The 17,282-nt window shown below is 32.2% G+C and overlaps 2 protein-coding genes across 3 annotated transcripts; one reads left to right on the top strand and one right to left on the bottom strand.

Annotated features, from left to right (window-relative positions):
• Nucleotides 1–4,889: 4,889 nt before the first annotated feature.
• On the bottom strand, nucleotides 4,890–11,559 carry LOC134263945 (coiled-coil domain-containing protein 91-like). 2 transcript variants are annotated; one of them, XM_062746293.1, is made up of 13 exons: nucleotides 11,500–11,559; nucleotides 10,902–10,956; nucleotides 10,431–10,515; nucleotides 9,345–9,517; nucleotides 8,786–9,172; nucleotides 8,501–8,590; nucleotides 8,165–8,272; nucleotides 7,963–8,055; nucleotides 7,775–7,843; nucleotides 7,367–7,453; nucleotides 7,068–7,157; nucleotides 6,690–6,803; nucleotides 4,890–6,348 (listed from the first exon to the last, which is right to left on the bottom strand). In XM_062746293.1, exons 2-13 carry the CDS (start codon nucleotides 10,944–10,946, stop codon nucleotides 6,178–6,180), a joined length of 1,512 nt encoding a protein of 503 aa, XP_062602277.1. In that variant the 5' UTR covers nucleotides 10,947–10,956; nucleotides 11,500–11,559; the 3' UTR covers nucleotides 4,890–6,177. The 2 variants fall into 2 exon arrangements, with proteins under 2 accessions (XP_062602277.1, XP_062602278.1); XM_062746294.1 differs by lacking the exon at nucleotides 11,500–11,559 and adding an exon at nucleotides 11,315–11,365.
• A 15-nt stretch (nucleotides 11,560–11,574) lies between these two features.
• Nucleotides 11,575–17,279, top strand: LOC134263944 (endoribonuclease LACTB2-like; the record flags this gene model as incomplete). Its single annotated transcript, XM_062746292.1, has 5 exons — nucleotides 11,575–11,763; nucleotides 12,084–12,247; nucleotides 15,965–16,088; nucleotides 16,428–16,530; nucleotides 17,073–17,279. Coding segments are annotated over exons 1-5 (732 nt in total), but the record flags the coding sequence as incomplete, so codon positions are not given.
• Nucleotides 17,280–17,282: the final 3 nt, after the last annotated feature.

Below are 17,282 nucleotides of genomic sequence, written 5' to 3'. Positions count from 1 at the left end.
ACAGTAGAAATAGTCGATTTTAACATTTTATGGCTAATACAATACGGGAAGTATTGAGATTATGTCTAATACTTCCTGTTCATCGATTTTGATGTTGCATAGCGTGTCATTACAAGTATAATACATTTGTGGTAGTATTTCATTAGAATCATCAATAGATGAAATCGAAGAAAAAAACAAATTTAATGCTTCAATCTTGTCTTGGTCGGAATAAGCTACTTGTCTTAAACCGTTATCATTCAGTATTTGTATTGGTGGTATTTCGTTAGAAAATTTTATATCAAATGAATTTTTCATCAACTTCCAATATAACTCATTGTTATTTTACTAGAATCTTCCAAATAGGTTTCTAAATTATCGTAGTAGTTTGAAATGGCGTGTTTGGGTTTTTTCATATTGTTGACTGAATTACGAACTTTTCTATAAGCAGTCTTATCGGATATTTTTTTTTAGTTTTTTTTAGCTTTCTTATGAAGACGGTTTCTTTTTCTTATTGTTTTACGTAACATTCTATCCATCCATGGTTTGTCACGAGGGCGAATGGTTATAGTTTATTCAGGTATGCATTCATGAACACAGGAAAGGAATTCCGGTGTAAAATTATCCGCAGCAATGTCTACAGATTCAGCTTCGTTAATGTTTTGTTTTCTTTTGTTTTATTCTTGAAAACTGCTTTTTTATATACCGGTATAAATTAAAGCTTTTTATTCATGATTCATGTTTATAAAGTCTCATGTTCATTAAATGTATACATTATTTTCAAAATGTAAAGTGAAAGTAAATCGTAATGTGTACAGACATATCAGCTTGATCCTAGCTAATGTGTAAATATTTTTTTATTTCAATTTTGACCAGCGTAACACGCTGTATATGAAAAATTTTACAGTTGTTCAGTCATTTTCAATTCGAGTAAAATTAAGGAACTATTGGACAAGGTCATATTATTTACACTCATGTTGTATAGCAAATAGTTTAGTATCTGAGCTCTGCTGAACGCGAATCATTCAAAATGAACGTATCAAATTTTGATAATGTGAATTATTTAAATTAAAATCATGTATCTTTTAATATCATATAACTATTTAAAAAGGAAACCTCTTCTTTTATCCGCAACTCATCCTATACCACTGAATAAAATTTAATAATACTTTTACAGTTCTTTATTACATAATGTCATTGTGCACCTCTTATTTTACTTTTTAATCTGACACTTAGTTTGGTTCTCCTCAATATACTATAACATGTACATTACGCAAACTTCTGCATGGTTTCTTTGATAAAATGACATTAAAATTCTAATTTCTTACAGTGATCCATATGAATAGAATACTGAAACTGTAATGTTCTGCAAATAATTGATTTCTGATTTGATCATAATAAGAACAATAAAACAAAAGGTACTGTAGATCACTAAATTTTCGCGACAACTTATTTTCGCGAGATAGTCATTGACTCTTGATTAGCGAGACAAAATTTTCGCGAATTGTGGTTATTGCTTTATATAATCTTAAAGAATAATATTATACGCGAGAATTAAATTTTTGCGAGCACACTGTCTCGCGTAATTACGCGAAAATAAAGTTCTCGCGAATAAAAAGTGATGTACAGTATTTCGGTTAGCTGGTGTCACAAAAACAACAAAACACCTGTTCTGGTTTTTGCCAATGTATCCATGGTCACGCAATGTGGAAGCATACAACACCGGAAATGAGCGAGATGGCTAAGACCATTTAATTCTCCAATTCTCCATTTCGAATAACCTCATAATTTTGGGAAATAATACATAAAATAACAAATTTCTACAATGTGTTTTAAGAAGACAGCGAACAGTATTTAAGCTCAAAAGTCCATGCAAATAATACAGACCAAGACCAGAGAAAGCATGGACCTCTAAAACACCAGAGGTGGAATCAGGTGCAGTGATAGAGTGGGCATCCTCTGGCAACCGGTCTCACCCGGAGTGTGCTCCCTGTCATGGTTTAGGCAAACAGAAGGTCTGTAGACAATTCAGTATGTAAATAATTGTTTAATGATATATATGTTAATGATAGCCAGCATTTGACTTAATGATTGTATTTGCTGACAGAGATTTAATTTCGACAATTGAACTTGCGAAATGATGAATAAAACGCAACTGTCGATAACATTCTTCACCACAACTTCTTAATCATTGATTTGCCTCACTTTGGATATTGAATTATTGATCGTTTAGACAAACTCCATATGCGAGTGGTGAAGAATATGTATAAAAAATATAAAAAGTTGGCAGAAAAATTGACGTTATCACGTGTCATAAACCTTTGCTGTTTATGGGTTACCAGGTATTTTTCTAATTAAAAGTCCAAATCTGAAAAATCAAAAGCTGTGGTATCTTTTACTTCAAAGGGATATATCAAATCAACGTAGGAATGAAAATGCATATTATTTATTTATCTAAATGTTTAACTAAAAGCCACAGCAATATACTTCTTAATTCTTTTTTACGAGTATTTGAATAAATTCTGCTTCATAAAAGTTAGTTTGTCATAGAGCTTGGTTGATAGATCACCATTTACGTCATTTTCAAGTAAAATACCCAAATATGAAACAGGTGTGTCAGACTCTGTGGTTTCTTTTATTTATATATCTAAATGTCGAGTTGAAAGCCACAGCAAGTGTTTTCTTCTTTTCAATTATAAGATTTTGGAAAAATTCTGCTTCATAATGGAGATATGAATACAAAATAAGTCTTTTAATAACGGGGTGCAATTGGTTCCCATGGGAATTCCAGTAGATTTGGAAAACACCTGGTCTCCAAAAACCATATAGATATTGTCAATCAGAAACTTAAGCATCTTTTTGATGTGAACTTCAGAGTACTTAATGGTACACTTAGAATGTTTTAACAAAATAATTTTGCAAATGACCAATAAGAAGGTAAATATATTTTCGAGTTCCATTTTTATTGAAAAAACATCTGTCAAAAAAGCAGTTTCAAATTTTCTCTGTACTTCAAAATATATACTCTAAAAGAGGAATTTCTCTTTTTTTTTTACATCGGAAATAAAGGTCATTGCTTAATAAGAATAGATAAAAAAAAAAAAAATTGACAATTCAACACAATGAATACAAATAGACTCAGGGAAGTAATGCTTCCCCGCTTTCGAGATCTTTTTTTGTTGAGATGAAGTGATATGTGGCTAATTAAATCTGTCTTTTTTTGTCTTGTCTTCGCTTTCCATCGTGCACAAAATCGCGCTATATATGAAAGTTATTTTAATGTAAAAAATTTTTACTGCGTTTCAGTAATATATTGTTTTGAAAAGCTTTTATTCATAGTTACTAGTAATTATAATTATCTAAAGATTATGTAATATTGTTTGAAAAATCTTTATATTTATATACGCATATGTTTGTAAACCTTGAGGCAGTTACTTAAAAAGAAAAAAAAATTGAAGGTGTTTAACTGCATTAACATGGATGCAAGGGAGGATATGGGTTGTATTGATTAAGTGAATTTTGAATGGGATTCTAACAGATTTTATGAATATGTTTTGACGAGTTTAGCTACTGGGTATTATAAACTTAAAGCTACTTTTTAATTATCTAAGTAGTTTTTTTATGAAAGATGTAATTCCATTCTTTTATCTCCATAATAAAATGACAAGCCTCTTTTATAGTACGGAAGTCATAAAAGATACAGACACGTTCTCCGAAAGCTTAATTTATAACCCTTGTTATGAATTAGTAAGATGGAAAGTTTTATAGCAGGTTTTTTTTTTTATTTGTTCTGACGAATAGATTGTGATCCATTTAGCAAATTGAATTCTCTACTTCTTTTATTTTCATTTTAGTGATCCATTTAAAATTCTATGAAAGGCAATACACAGAAAAAAAATGCATCATCACATTTCATATAACTTGTTACATGTAAGATTTACAGCAATTCAAAACCTTGAATTACAAGGAATGGCATTTTGATATATATTGTAGTCATATAGACGTTTTTTCTGACCCCGTAACCAATGTCCGAACAATTTCTGAAAATGTATTTTCTTTAGAGTAATTTTTGATACCCCCGCTTTTGTGAGAGCACGTAAGAATTTGATCTCATTCATCTGTCGTTCTTTCTTTCCTTCAATCAAAATAGGTCACCCATGTGGTGCAGTGGTTAGAGCCTCTCTGCTCTAGAGTCACGAAGTATGGAGTAGATCCTTATGTCATGGGTTCAAATCCCACTGTGGGACGTTGAGGCCAGTCTTTGGCTGCATGAGACCGTATAAACTGAGGTCCCGTGTCAGAGTAGGTGCTGGCATGAAAAAGATCCCTCTCTGCTCAATGGCCCTGAGTACCGAGCTCAGGTCAAAATTTGCAGCTCTCCACCGGCAAGTTGTGACGTCTCCATTTGTTTGAAAAATTCTCGAGAGGGACGTTAAACAATACTAGTATACAATCAATCTGTCAGAATAACTTAAGCTTGGTCATAACTTTTGAATGAAAAAAAGACAGATTTTAATTATTTCATGAGAACATAACCTATGAAAGGGCATTTCCAAATAATTTTTTTAAAACATGACTTTTGAGTCTATATGCCCTTAAAATTTGGCTTTTAACACAATATACTTTAGTTAAGAATATAACCAGATGCAGGAAAAAATTACAAAAAAAAACATTTTTTTTATGAGAGTACATGTACTTGTATCCCAGTAAATTTTCATTAATTGTATATGTGAAGTAAGCTCAACATCTGTTCTCTTTCTTTTCTTGCAGTTCTCTAGACTAAGTAATTACAATGACTGTTTACAAATGCTATTTTTTAGAACTCATGATACAATGCATGCATACCAATGATTGATTTTTGACAAACATACACCCATGAAATAACCAGATGCAGAAAAAAAACAAAATCACAAATTTTGGTATGAGAGTACTAGTATCCCAATTTATTTTCGTTAATTGTGCATGTGAATAAAGCTCAACATATATTCTCCTTCTTTTCTTGTACAAATATGATGAAAATGTCAACCTTTGAAATGTTTCCAAAATTAAAATATATTTAAGGAATGAAAATACAAAAAAGGAATTCAACCTTTTCCCCACATGTTGGTAATTTGTTTTTTTTTTGTTTCAGAAAATGATCAACAGCCAATATATATGCATCATGTAGGAATAGCAAAATCTTTTTCCACAATTGTATTTCATACATATATTTACATGACTATCTTAGAAGTCCTTGATATGTATACACTGCTGCTACAAGCAGAATTTCATTTTCTCTTCTCCCACAAGTAATTAGCACAAGTTACTCCTTTTAGGAGAAGAACATTGGAATTATATTATAAAACATATATGTCTAGTTTCTTTGAAAACAACAGTAAATTTGCATCATTCTTCATACTGTAGATTCCTTAATATACGCGTGGAATTAATTATCGCATAATTTTGCGAGAAGCACCAAACACTAAATTAAATTACTCGTATTTATTTTTTTTATGGTGCTAAAATCTATGATAAAACTTTCAATCAACCGTTCATTTTCGAATTCGTATTCTCACGATTTGCTGTTGAAGAGCTCATTCAAGATAAAAAGTACCGGTATCTGCAAAAAATAAGGAATCTACAGTACATGTATTCATTAGCGTGAACTAGCAACAAATATTGCACTTTTTGTTGAGTATATTGCAGATATTTCTCATTTTGAGGAAAAAGAGACTAAACTTATGCAATAACAAATTACTACATATACATGAAAAGGAAATATTTATCTTTAAATAGCGGGCTTCATATTTTAGCGGCTTTGGCGCAGAGAAAAATGCACTAATTCATGAATGCTGTTAAATATTCATTTATAAAAAGAATATACATCAGGAATTTGTGTAGCACTAATTCATTAGTACGCCAACAACTCCATACCCATTGATTGTGCTAAATTTTGAATACGCCAAATTATGTACACACACAGTATTCTGAAGTTTGTGCGTTATTTGATAATACAGTTAATATATTTTCTGGATATTTTTAAAGAGAATTACTGTTTCCTTAAGACTTTTCAAAAATCTATTTTAAGCAAATAACGAAGAGATCATATTTGACAGAATGTCATTGAACAAATATATTAGTTTATATTTTTCAAAGAATGCGTCAAATTTTCTGATTTGAAAAATATGTTTCTTTGCATGCAGAGGGTATGTTGAATAATCATGTATCATTTGAAGAGCTTTTTTCCTCTGGGTTACTATTCTCTTCCCCACTCTCTCGTTCATTTGGTAACATGGTATCATTTTCCATTAAAAGTTTTAACTGTTCTCTGGCACTACTTAAGAACACATCCAAGCTAGCATGCTGTCTTTGGTGCAATTGTCTATCCATCTACAATAAAGGGTAGCCACATTTAAAAGCCATTTATGTCAGAAAGGTAAAGAGATATTTTTATATTACGACTTCCCTAAAATTATAAAATTGTTAAATACTTTAATAAAGTTGTTGTCCTTTTGCTGTAAATACAGAATTTAAAGAATAAGCAATTTAAAACAAATAACTTCCTAAACAAATATGGCTCATGGTTAAAAAAAAAAAAGAACCAGCATTCTGAAACAATTGCAAGAGAAGGATTTTTAAACTTCTTGTATGACAATTATTCATTTACAAATGAACCAAACTCCTGTATCAGATGACAGGACTTAAAACACCGTATTCGAAATCTAGCTGACCTGCCGATTCTCCCGAAGATATGTCCGCATTTCTTGATTGGCAAACTCAATAACACAATCCATAGACTCTTTGTGAGATTTCCTCTCTTCCTCCATATGCTTCTTAAGCGTTTCCTGAAATTAAAAACATCAAATTATGAGAAAGGGGAATATATTTCTGCATATATATTTATATAATTATAAAGCTGTTCTATAATACATTAAAATTAAATACAAGTTTGTCTACACCTTTACAAATTAATACGTAGAGAGGAGTAATATGTCCGACATACATAAACTCGCCAAAGGAAGATGTTATTTGTTTCTCGAACTCCTAAATAACTTCTTACAATCATAAACAATTTGTGTGCTTTTAGATCTATCCCTAATAGTGCCTACCTGAAACTGCTTCCTTTCTTGCTCCAGTAAATTCTGGGTTTGACTCAGAGATTGCTGTCTTGTTTCCTCAATAAGCTGAAGGAATTGATCCTGTATTGAATAAACCAATGCACAGTGCTTAATAAAATCATCCCAGCATAGAGTCTAGCATCTACTTCAATTTATTTTCAAACCTTCATTTTCATGCATCATGTATTTTTTATGAATTAGGTAGCCAGGATGAGTTTTTATGCTTGTACAGAATTTAAAACATAAAGATGTCATGAAATGATTAGAAAACAAGAAATAACTATAGTTACCTTTTGTTCTGTCAATTGTTGTGCACCTCGTTCCCTTTCAGCTGAAACTGCTTCCTGTACAAGATAATTAATACGATCTTTTTCCTTCTGAAAATATTAAGTTTATAATAACAAATTAATAAATATGTCTCTGCATAATTCCTTATACAGATAAACAGATTTATAATGAAATGACAATTTTGATTCATTTTATAACTTTATTATAAGTGTTATTCATTAAATCTGTTAAGTTTACAATATATAATTATGTATTTTAAAGATACAAGGAATGACAATCACTTCATCAAAAGCCTGTTAGCCTGTTTTACTATACATATATTACACTACATTTGTCTATATCAATACATTTTTGATTCAAGAGATTGTATTAGTGTAACCTAAAACAATATGTCGTAAACTTATTTAAACCTGTAATTCTGATTGCATTTCTTCCTGTATCTGTTTCTTCTCCTCTTCTAATGTTTCCTTCATTTCCTCCTGAAGAACAAATCAGAACAATTGTCTGGACAATAAAACAAACAAGGTCTTCTTTTAAAAATCAAACCTTTGAAGAAGAAATATGTCAATTAAAAACATGAGCTACAAAATTTGTTCACCTTAAAAGTGTGAATGGATTCTTGAGCAATACGTTCCAGTTCTTCTTTGAGGCTTTGTCTCATTTCCTGTACAGCTGCTTCCATGTCTTTATTCTAAAACACAAACCATCTGTAGGGTAGGATGCTGTTATGGATGAAATGATTGATCAATACGTAAATACAATTGATTAACACTTGTATAGCTGTCAAAAGTTTAGAGTACCTGCTGAGTTATAGCTAATTCTAACTGGAGTTGTCTCTCTTTGTCGTTTTTCTGGAGAAGGTTGTTGACTGACTCTTGATGATTCTGTAAGCTGGACTGCACCAAGGTCTGACAAGATAGGAATATTTAGTGTACTTGGAGATTATATACATGTACTATAGCAAGCAGTATTCTGCTAAATGTCATCTTTAAAGGAAGTTCTACATACATGTACCTTCATCTAAACAAATACGTCAGGGGATAAAGCACTTTTTCAAACTGACAAACATCCATTAACAATCACCATGTTTATTTGCTATATATAGAGAGAACTATATTTCTAACATTACATTATACCTTGTATTCCTGTACAACACTTCTGACAGCATCTGAAGATTCCTGCTGAATTTGCCTCAGACTCAGTTGTTGTTCAACAGGCTGAGCATCCTATTAATTAAACATAATCTCAAAGTATAAAAAAATGGTCTACTGTATAATATAATTTATGAAACTGGACCATCAAATCATTCAAACCTAAATTTTTTTTAAAAAATGGAATTTTTGTTATTTAATTTTCAATTTGTAACTGATTGGCACGATGTCCTATTAACAGATCCAGAGTGATCCCAATGAAGAACTTACATGAGAAAGAACAGGGGGCACTATATTATTAGTGTCTGGTTTCTGAGGAACTTTAATCTCAGCAATATTTTGTCCCCCTCCCAATCTTATATTGTTATCTTTTGTTGTAGATGTGTTAAGCTTGAATGGCTGGGAGGAGCTGCTGTGTTCCGGTTGAGCGGCTGCGTCTTGTCTCTGGACTGGCAGTGCAGCCCCATCACTTGTTCCTGACTGAGAATTATGGGATTGGAATGTTTCAGAGTTGTTAGTCTCTGTGCCATTAGTTTCCTGAATGTCAGGTACTTGGAGGGCACTAGCTTCTTCATTTGGATGAGAATTCTGAGAATTAGGCTCTGTTGCTCTGTTGAAACTACCATCCAGAATGTCATTTACGAGGGATGCTGCATTCTATAGAGCAATATAAATATATAATTATTTTAATTTTTTTAAAGATAAATGACTAAATAGTAAATCATTCATGTATGTAGTTTGTAATACTAGTGACAGAACATTTACTCTGTTGGCACTTTAAAAGTTACAATGTATAAAACTGGAATATAATCAGTCATCTTTAATTTACATTATTTGGACTGTCCAGGGCTGGGGGTAACTCCTGAGGGGGTGTTGCCGGTCCCTGATTGTTCGTCACATCTCCATTGGACAATTGGGTTGGAACTGTTGGATCCAACACTGGGGGAAACTGGTTCTGAACACATAACAGGTCTGGTCGCATTCCAACCTGACTCCGAGAAGCTGAAGAGATAAAAGGAACCTTTGATAGATGAACTTTATTTAAGTTTCAGTGAATGATGAAACACTAATGAAGAGACACCCCCTGTTCCGGCATCTTTAAAACATTAATTTATCAGCACTTTTGAATAAATTTATGATAAAATTTACAATTACATTATACTTTAAAATTAAGTAAAACTTGACACAAATGATTATATGTACAAATGTATCCAAAGATTCATCTCCTTTAGCCCCTTAGCAGAAATACATTTTCTGAGGTTGCATTGCATGGTCATAACAAAGCTTATCAAAACATTGACAATTTATTCGTGGATAATTGTATGTCTTGTAGTTTATTCCGGAGTGAGAAAAGATTATGTCGAATGAATGACTTAAAACTGACTTTTGAAAATTTAAAAGTACCGTATAATCCCTATTACAAGTAACTGCCCCCGGGGCTTAGAGAATTGTGAAAAGGGGGTGGTTATATTGGTACTCTCTTTATAATATTTAATGTCATATTTTAAACTTCAAACATTTGTTGAAAAAAAAAATAAATTCAAAGAACAACTAACATAATGTCTAATTTTATTTTAAGTGAATATAATCCACCCAAATTATGCTAAATGATTCATTTCCACAGAGAAATTGAATAATAAACAAGTTTCATTTTCACTTTCTTCAAGTTTTTGATACGATTCTTAATTTTAATCGCTGTACAGAGGGCCCTTATTTCCTGACAATTGAAAAAGACCTAGGAGGGTGCGGGGTTCAGGGGCAGGGGCGTTAATAGGATTTAGGTATTTTAAATTTAAACTTTATGTTAAAGGCATCAGTCCACAAAGTTATTGATAACCCCCTGTACAATCATTAACACTGGCTATCTTATTGATTACTGTATGGTTAGAGAGATGGATTTTAGGACACTCCCTACCAGTGTCTAATATTGCCCAGGGTGAAGGGCCTGCTTCCACACTTGGCTGTATCTCGTCTACTACTGGAAACCCAGGATCAGCAGCCTGTAAAATTTCTATTTAGATAAACATAAAGATTTTTTGTTTAAACCATGTTATTCATGGATTTCTTTTAAATTGAAAAAAAAAATCATATTACTTAGTTTGCATTACAACTTACAAACAGTTGCTTTAGCAGAACCCATCTTTTAGTTTTAATACAAGATAACCTCAATAGGTTAGTAGACATGGAAAAGACTAAAACTAAAAATTCTTGACTAATGTTTAACCCTTTAAGAGCCAATAGATCCTGTGTAATAGTATTTAGTGGCAATTATTATGGGGAAATGTTTTTGGAAATATATGTTTATATATTATTTACAATCATTTGTATATCATAAATGTAGTATTGACATCAGTACTAGTACATGTAGTATACACTGTAATCGTACCTCAAATCCACCAAAGTCCCCAAAATCATCATCCTCATCATCCATCCTAACTTTTCTACATAACAACAAAAGGTCTATATAAAACTCATATTAAAGTAAAATAAATCTATGTAGTGTTGTACAAACTACACTATATTTGGGAAGTATACATGTAAAGATCACTTTAATAGAAAACAACATAGACAATTTAGCTATGTAGCAATTACCTATATCAGCAGATTGTGATGGACATATACTAATTACTTTCAATGTTAGGTTCTTCTAAATCAAACGTTTGAAAATGACATATGAAACATCGAACATCATCTAAACCCTAATTTAATTTTTTTTTCATCGTTCTAAAGAGATGTATGAATGTTGTCTTAAAATTATTGATCAACGATTTGTAAGAAACGTTCAACAAGGCAAATAACAGCAAGGAAACAGGGGAAATGAACAATCAATGGGACTTCGTGGAAGCTGACATTTTTGGTAGCGTTCATAATTTAGTAACTCGTACTTCATTGCAGTAACTATGCGTGTTTGACACGACAAAACACAATGTATCAGTGACTTTGATTGTTTAGTGAAAGAGAAAAAAAACACTCTTTAAACATACTATATCTGAAGTATTTGAACAGAACTAATCCATTTTTTTTATGAATGTACGAAACACAATACGTCACATGACAGTCACGTGGTTATCTAAGTCGTTGACTATCAGTATCAACAGGGATTGAGTGAAAGAAATGGCACTGCCAAAACTGTCGTTTATTCCTAATATTGAAAAATTGTCAGAGAGGGTTATTAGAATTTTAGGATGCAACTCAAATCCAATGACACTCCAGGGAACGAATACTTATTTAGTCGGAACTGGGGACAGGTAAACTTATTTAATTTATTCCCTGTGTATCATATACAAAAGGTGAAAAAGTGTGACGTTTCTGTCACTTCTTGGTGTTGACGCCTAGGACATTTGGGTAGATGTAACTTGTAAGCTACCTTTGACGTCCATTAATGATTAATGTTAATAAAACACCTTTTGAAAAAAATTTAGCCTATATGTACTTATTACATTATCGTGCATATTTATGTGCACAAAATACTGTGTTCATTTGGAGAAACTTGTATTCTTCAAAAAAGCCTTAAAGGGGATGTTACTTGAATGATAAACTCCTTATGTATTAGTACTTGTAATTTCAGAAGAATCTTAATTGACACTGGTGATCCAAATGTTCCTAACTACATCCAAAATCTCCAGAGTGTTTTACGTGACTTCCAGCTTAAAATCCAGGAAATAATCTTGACCCACTGGCACTTAGATCATGTAGGGGGAACTGTTGATGTCTGCAGGGATGTAACAAAGTGTGAGTAATTAAACCCCACAAAATTTAAAAAAAAAATACACATTTGGGGAAAGGGCAGTCATAAAAAGCCCCCTCTCCTTCACTCATCACGAGTGAATGGAGAAGGGGCTGGTTTTAAAAAATTTGGGGAAAGGGGGAGCTTCCAAGCAAAAATTACTTGACAAACAAAAAAGTCACCAATCACTTGTGATGGGAATCAGTAAGAATTTCATAATGGATGTTTGGGTCACTGTATCTAACCAATTAGGCTATATCCTGTTATTTGCAACACGTTGCATAAAATTTTTTACCACAGAAAATAATTGAAATAACATATACCGATCCTTATCAAATTAAATTCATTCAGGTATAATTGAGAAAAAAAAGAAACGATAAGGAAATGTTTTTAAGGCGTCAAAAAATAATTAAAATTACAAGTACGAAGCAGATTTATCATATTATTTCTCTGATTCTGGAAAACGTTGCATGAACGCTCCATAGTAAAATGATCGATTTCTCCATAGAGCGTTGCAAATAACAGGAGTATATATAGGGCGACGAATTTTATTTTCCTGATATTGAAACTATATTTAAGTGTACATAAAGGGGAATTTTCCCCCGGGAAGAGGGTTTTTTTGGGGGGGTTAATATCAAAAAAATGGGGCTTGGTTTTTTTTTGGGGGGGGGGGGTAGAAAAAATTAACATTTTACGGAATAAGCACCATTTTATATTGCATGCGTTGCACGCATCACTCCATAGTAAAATGATCGATTTCTCCATAGAGCGTTGCAAAAAAAGGAGAATATAGGGCGACGAATTTTATTTACCTGCTATTGAAACTACATGTATATAAGAGTACATAAAGGGGAATTTTCCCCCGGGAAAGAGGGTTTTCTTGGGGGTTAATTAAAAAAATGGGACTTGGCTTTTTTGGGGGGAATCAAAAAAAAAAATTAGACATTTCAATAAAGTTTTTAATTGCATGCGTTGCACGCATCACTCCATAGAAAAATTTATCGATTTCTCCATAGAGCGTTGCAAATAACAGGAGTATATATACGGCGACAATTTTATTTACCTGCTATCGAAACTATATAAGAGTACAAAGGAGAAGTTTCCTCGGGAAGAGGGTTTTCTTGGGGGTTAAATATAAAAAAAATGAAGCTTGGTTTTTGGGGGGGGAATCAAAAAAAATATAGACATTTTACGGAATAAAGCGCTATCTTATATTGTATGCGTTAGCAACGCTCCATAGTAAAATGACCGTTTTCTCCATAGAGCGTTGCAAATAACAGGAGTATATATAGGGCGACGAATTTTATGTTCCTGATATTGAAACTATATTAGTGTACATAAAGGGGAATTTTCCCCCGGGGAAGAGGGTTTTTTTGGGGGGTGTTAATATCAGAAAAAATGGGGCTAGGTTTTTTTGGGGGGGATCAAGCTAAAATGAGTACATTTGACGGAATAAAGCGCTATTTTATTTTGCATGCATTGCAGAAACGCCCCATAGTAAAATGACCAATTTCTCCATAGAGCGTTGCAAATAACATGGTTTATGGGCGACTTTTTTTTTTCCTGCTATTGATACTATATAAGTGTACAAAAAGGGGGAAATTTTCCCCCAGGAAGAGGGTTTTCTTGGGGGGTTAATATCAGAAAAAATGGGGCTTGGCTTTTTGGGGGGGAAATCAAGATAAAAATATAGACATTTGACGGAATAAAGCACTATTTTATATTGCATGCGTTGCACGCATCACTCCATAGTAAAATTATCAATTTCTCTATAGAGCGTTGCAAATAACAGGAGTATATATAGGGCCAAATTTTTTACATTGAAACTATATTAGTGTACATAAAGGGGAAGTTTCCCCGGGAAGAGGGTTTTCTTGGGGGTTAATATCAGAAAAAATGGGGCTAGGTTATTTTGGAAGGATCAAGCTAAAATGAGTACATTTGACGGAATAAAGCGCTATTTTATTTTGCATGCGTTGCCGCAACGCTCCATAGTAAAATACCATTTCTCCATAGAGCGTTGCAAATAACAGGAGTATATATATAGGGCGACGTTTTTTTTTTTCCTGCTATTGAAACTATATTAGTGTACAAAAAGGGGGAAAGTTTCTTTGGGGGTTAATATCAGAAAAAATGGGCTTGGATTTTTAGGGAGAATCAAGAAAAATTGACATTTGACGGAATAAAGTGCTATTTTATTTTGCATGGTTCAGAAGCTCCATGTAAAATTATCGATTTCTCCATAGAGCGTTGCAAATAACAGGAGTATAAGGCGACAAATTTATTGTTATGTTGTTTAAACTTCTGTTATAAAAGAACTATTTTCCTGGAAGATGGTTTTGATAGTCGAATATTTAAAAAAAATTGTTTTATTCAATTCACGTGTTCATTATTTCAACTGAATAATTCAGTTGAAATAATGAACCCCAAAAAAATGTATTTTCTTGCAAGAAATTTGGTAAAATCGCTAAAAAGGATAATAAAGGATATTTATTGAAATAAAATGTGATAGCTATCGCAACAAATACAGTCAAAATTTTTTTTTTTACAAATAGATGAAAGTGAAGAGAACAATTTCTATGAATGTTAACAAAATAGTCAAGGGAAATTACAAGCGATATAGAAATAGTTATTTATCAAGTATATCATATGTCCTTCATGTGGCTTTTTCAGTAGAACCCAAAAAGGTTATTTATACAAAATATAAAAATTAATATCGAAATAAACAACAGCCATATTGTGTTAACAAAAATTAAAGTGATGAAAAAAAATTTAAACGTGTTTCATCATGAATATTAACAAAATATTTAATTTTATGCAGTGGGGGGAATTCCTCTAGGAGTTGATCAACATTGATACCATACGATTTTCTCTACTAACTTTCGTTTTGGTGTGAGTGTGTTATTTTGTGTTTTCCTGGTACTTTTTCTTTGCAAACTACATTTTAGGGTTTTGTTTTATTGAATTCGAGTTTGTGTGTGTTTGTTTTTTAAGGATGGTTTTAAATCATGCGGCTTATTCCGTATAAGCGGAAAAGAACGATAATTTGCGTTTTCGTGGTACTTTTTCTTTAATAAGTATAATTGCATTTAAGGGGTTTTTATTTCTTTTGTGTGTGTTTGTTTTTAAGGAGTTATAATATCATGCGGCTTATTCCGTAAAAGCGTAAAATACGATAAATGCGACTTCCTGGGATTTTTTTTGGGAATACATTTCTTTTGCTTTGTTTTTGTGAGTGAGTGTGTTTGTTATTAAGATACTTTAAAATCATGCGGCTTATTCCGTAAAAACGTAAAAGATAATTTTCCATTTTCTGATAATGTTGCACTACCATTCATCTTTTCAAATACAGTTGAAGTACCCCAAAACTTATAAGCAACGCGTTGCAGATAACAGGATATAGCCACCAATTATTGTAATCAATAATTAGTTAGATACAGATTGTCCAGATTTAAATTGGACATTTAAAAAGTCTATCACTTTTAATAATTTAATGGTAAGAATGGGTGAACGAAGACTTTCTGTGGTGGACCAGCAGGTCCTTCCTTCATTTTGTAGAACAAAAAGTACATTGATACCTGGAAACATGCTTTTTTACCTGGTTGAAATCAATGAAATATATACACTTTAATCAATAATTAAAAGTGTGATCAAAACTATCTTAAAAACATTTAATATTTTGTTGTGCTTTTTTTTAAAACCAATAATGAAATTTTTTTCAGCCAATCAGACCAGAGTATCAAAGTTCAGAAGGCCCCCAGAGAAGACTGAGGTCGACTTGGGAACCATTCCCTGTCATTTTGTAGAAGATAACCATGTGTTCAAAACTGAAGGAGCAACTCTAAGGTACATGTATATACCTTCAGACAAAATATTCAGTATATAAAGATTCAAAAGAACTCTAGACATCCATAGATCAGTATAAATATTGAAAGTCAGGGAGCATTTATTGCCTGTGTTCTCTGGCAAAATGCTGTTTGCCAATTAACCCAGCTTGAACCAAACTGTTTGCCTTAAGGACCATTAAATAATTTGGTTCTTGGGTCTGACAAAATGTATGTTGCCCTGAAATGTATAATAGGGTATATATTGAACTCAAGTATTAAATCTTCACTGGGTTCTAATCCTAATACATTGTAACACTTATCTCATTGCTGGTAACACATTTTAATATATTTTTTTCAGGACTATATTTACCCCGGGTCACACAGATGACCATATCTGTTTGTTTTTAGAAGAGGACAAGGTTCTGTTTTCAGGAGACACAGTCCTAGGAGAAGCTACAGCGGTAATGAATACCAGGGATGTTATTTACATCCCTGCATGTATAATGCTCATCTCTTTTGATTTATTGGTAACACACTACATGTATCCTGAGACATACAATTATAATTTCATCTTTGCATAAACTTATTTGGTTCTGATCATTTTTTGGTCATGCATTTTCATAAAATTCTGACAAGCTTATTTTTTTTAAATCAAGCTTGAATTTTGGTTTGTAAGCATTTTAAATTACATTTAATAAATATTCAGGAAATAATACAGCAGTAATTTTACCCTGATGGACATAAAAATGATTGGATTAATTTACTAAGATCATTTAATAAAATGTAGATGTAAAAAGATCTAGACAATGAATAAAAAAAAATACATGTAAGACTAACCATTATGAGTTAGTAAACTAGCTAACAAGCTAAGTAATATTCATTTCTCATCAAATGATTTATTTCTTAGAAAAATGACAGTGAAACCTTAGACAATTGCTTGTATGATCACAAAATATTACTGTGAAATATTGGAGGAGACAGATATTAAATTCTTTATGTACAGGTATTTGATGACCTCCACACATACATGGCCTCATTACAAAAAATGGCAGAGCTTAATCCATCGGTGATCTATCCATCTCATGGACCGGTTGTGGAAAACCCAGTAGAAAAAATACAGTTCTATATCAACCATCGTCTACAGAGAGAGAATCAAATCATTCAGTTTTTGGAATCAAAACCCACATCATCTTTCACACCTCTGGAAATTGTA

This window comes from Saccostrea cucullata, unplaced genomic scaffold (genome assembly GCF_032062105.1).
Source record: "Saccostrea cucullata isolate Sc308-1 unplaced genomic scaffold, CSIRO_AGI_Scuc_v1 ctg11005, whole genome shotgun sequence".
NCBI lineage: Eukaryota > Metazoa > Mollusca > Bivalvia > Ostreida > Ostreidae > Saccostrea > Saccostrea cuccullata.
This window is presented reverse-complemented; position numbering and strand designations above follow the sequence as displayed.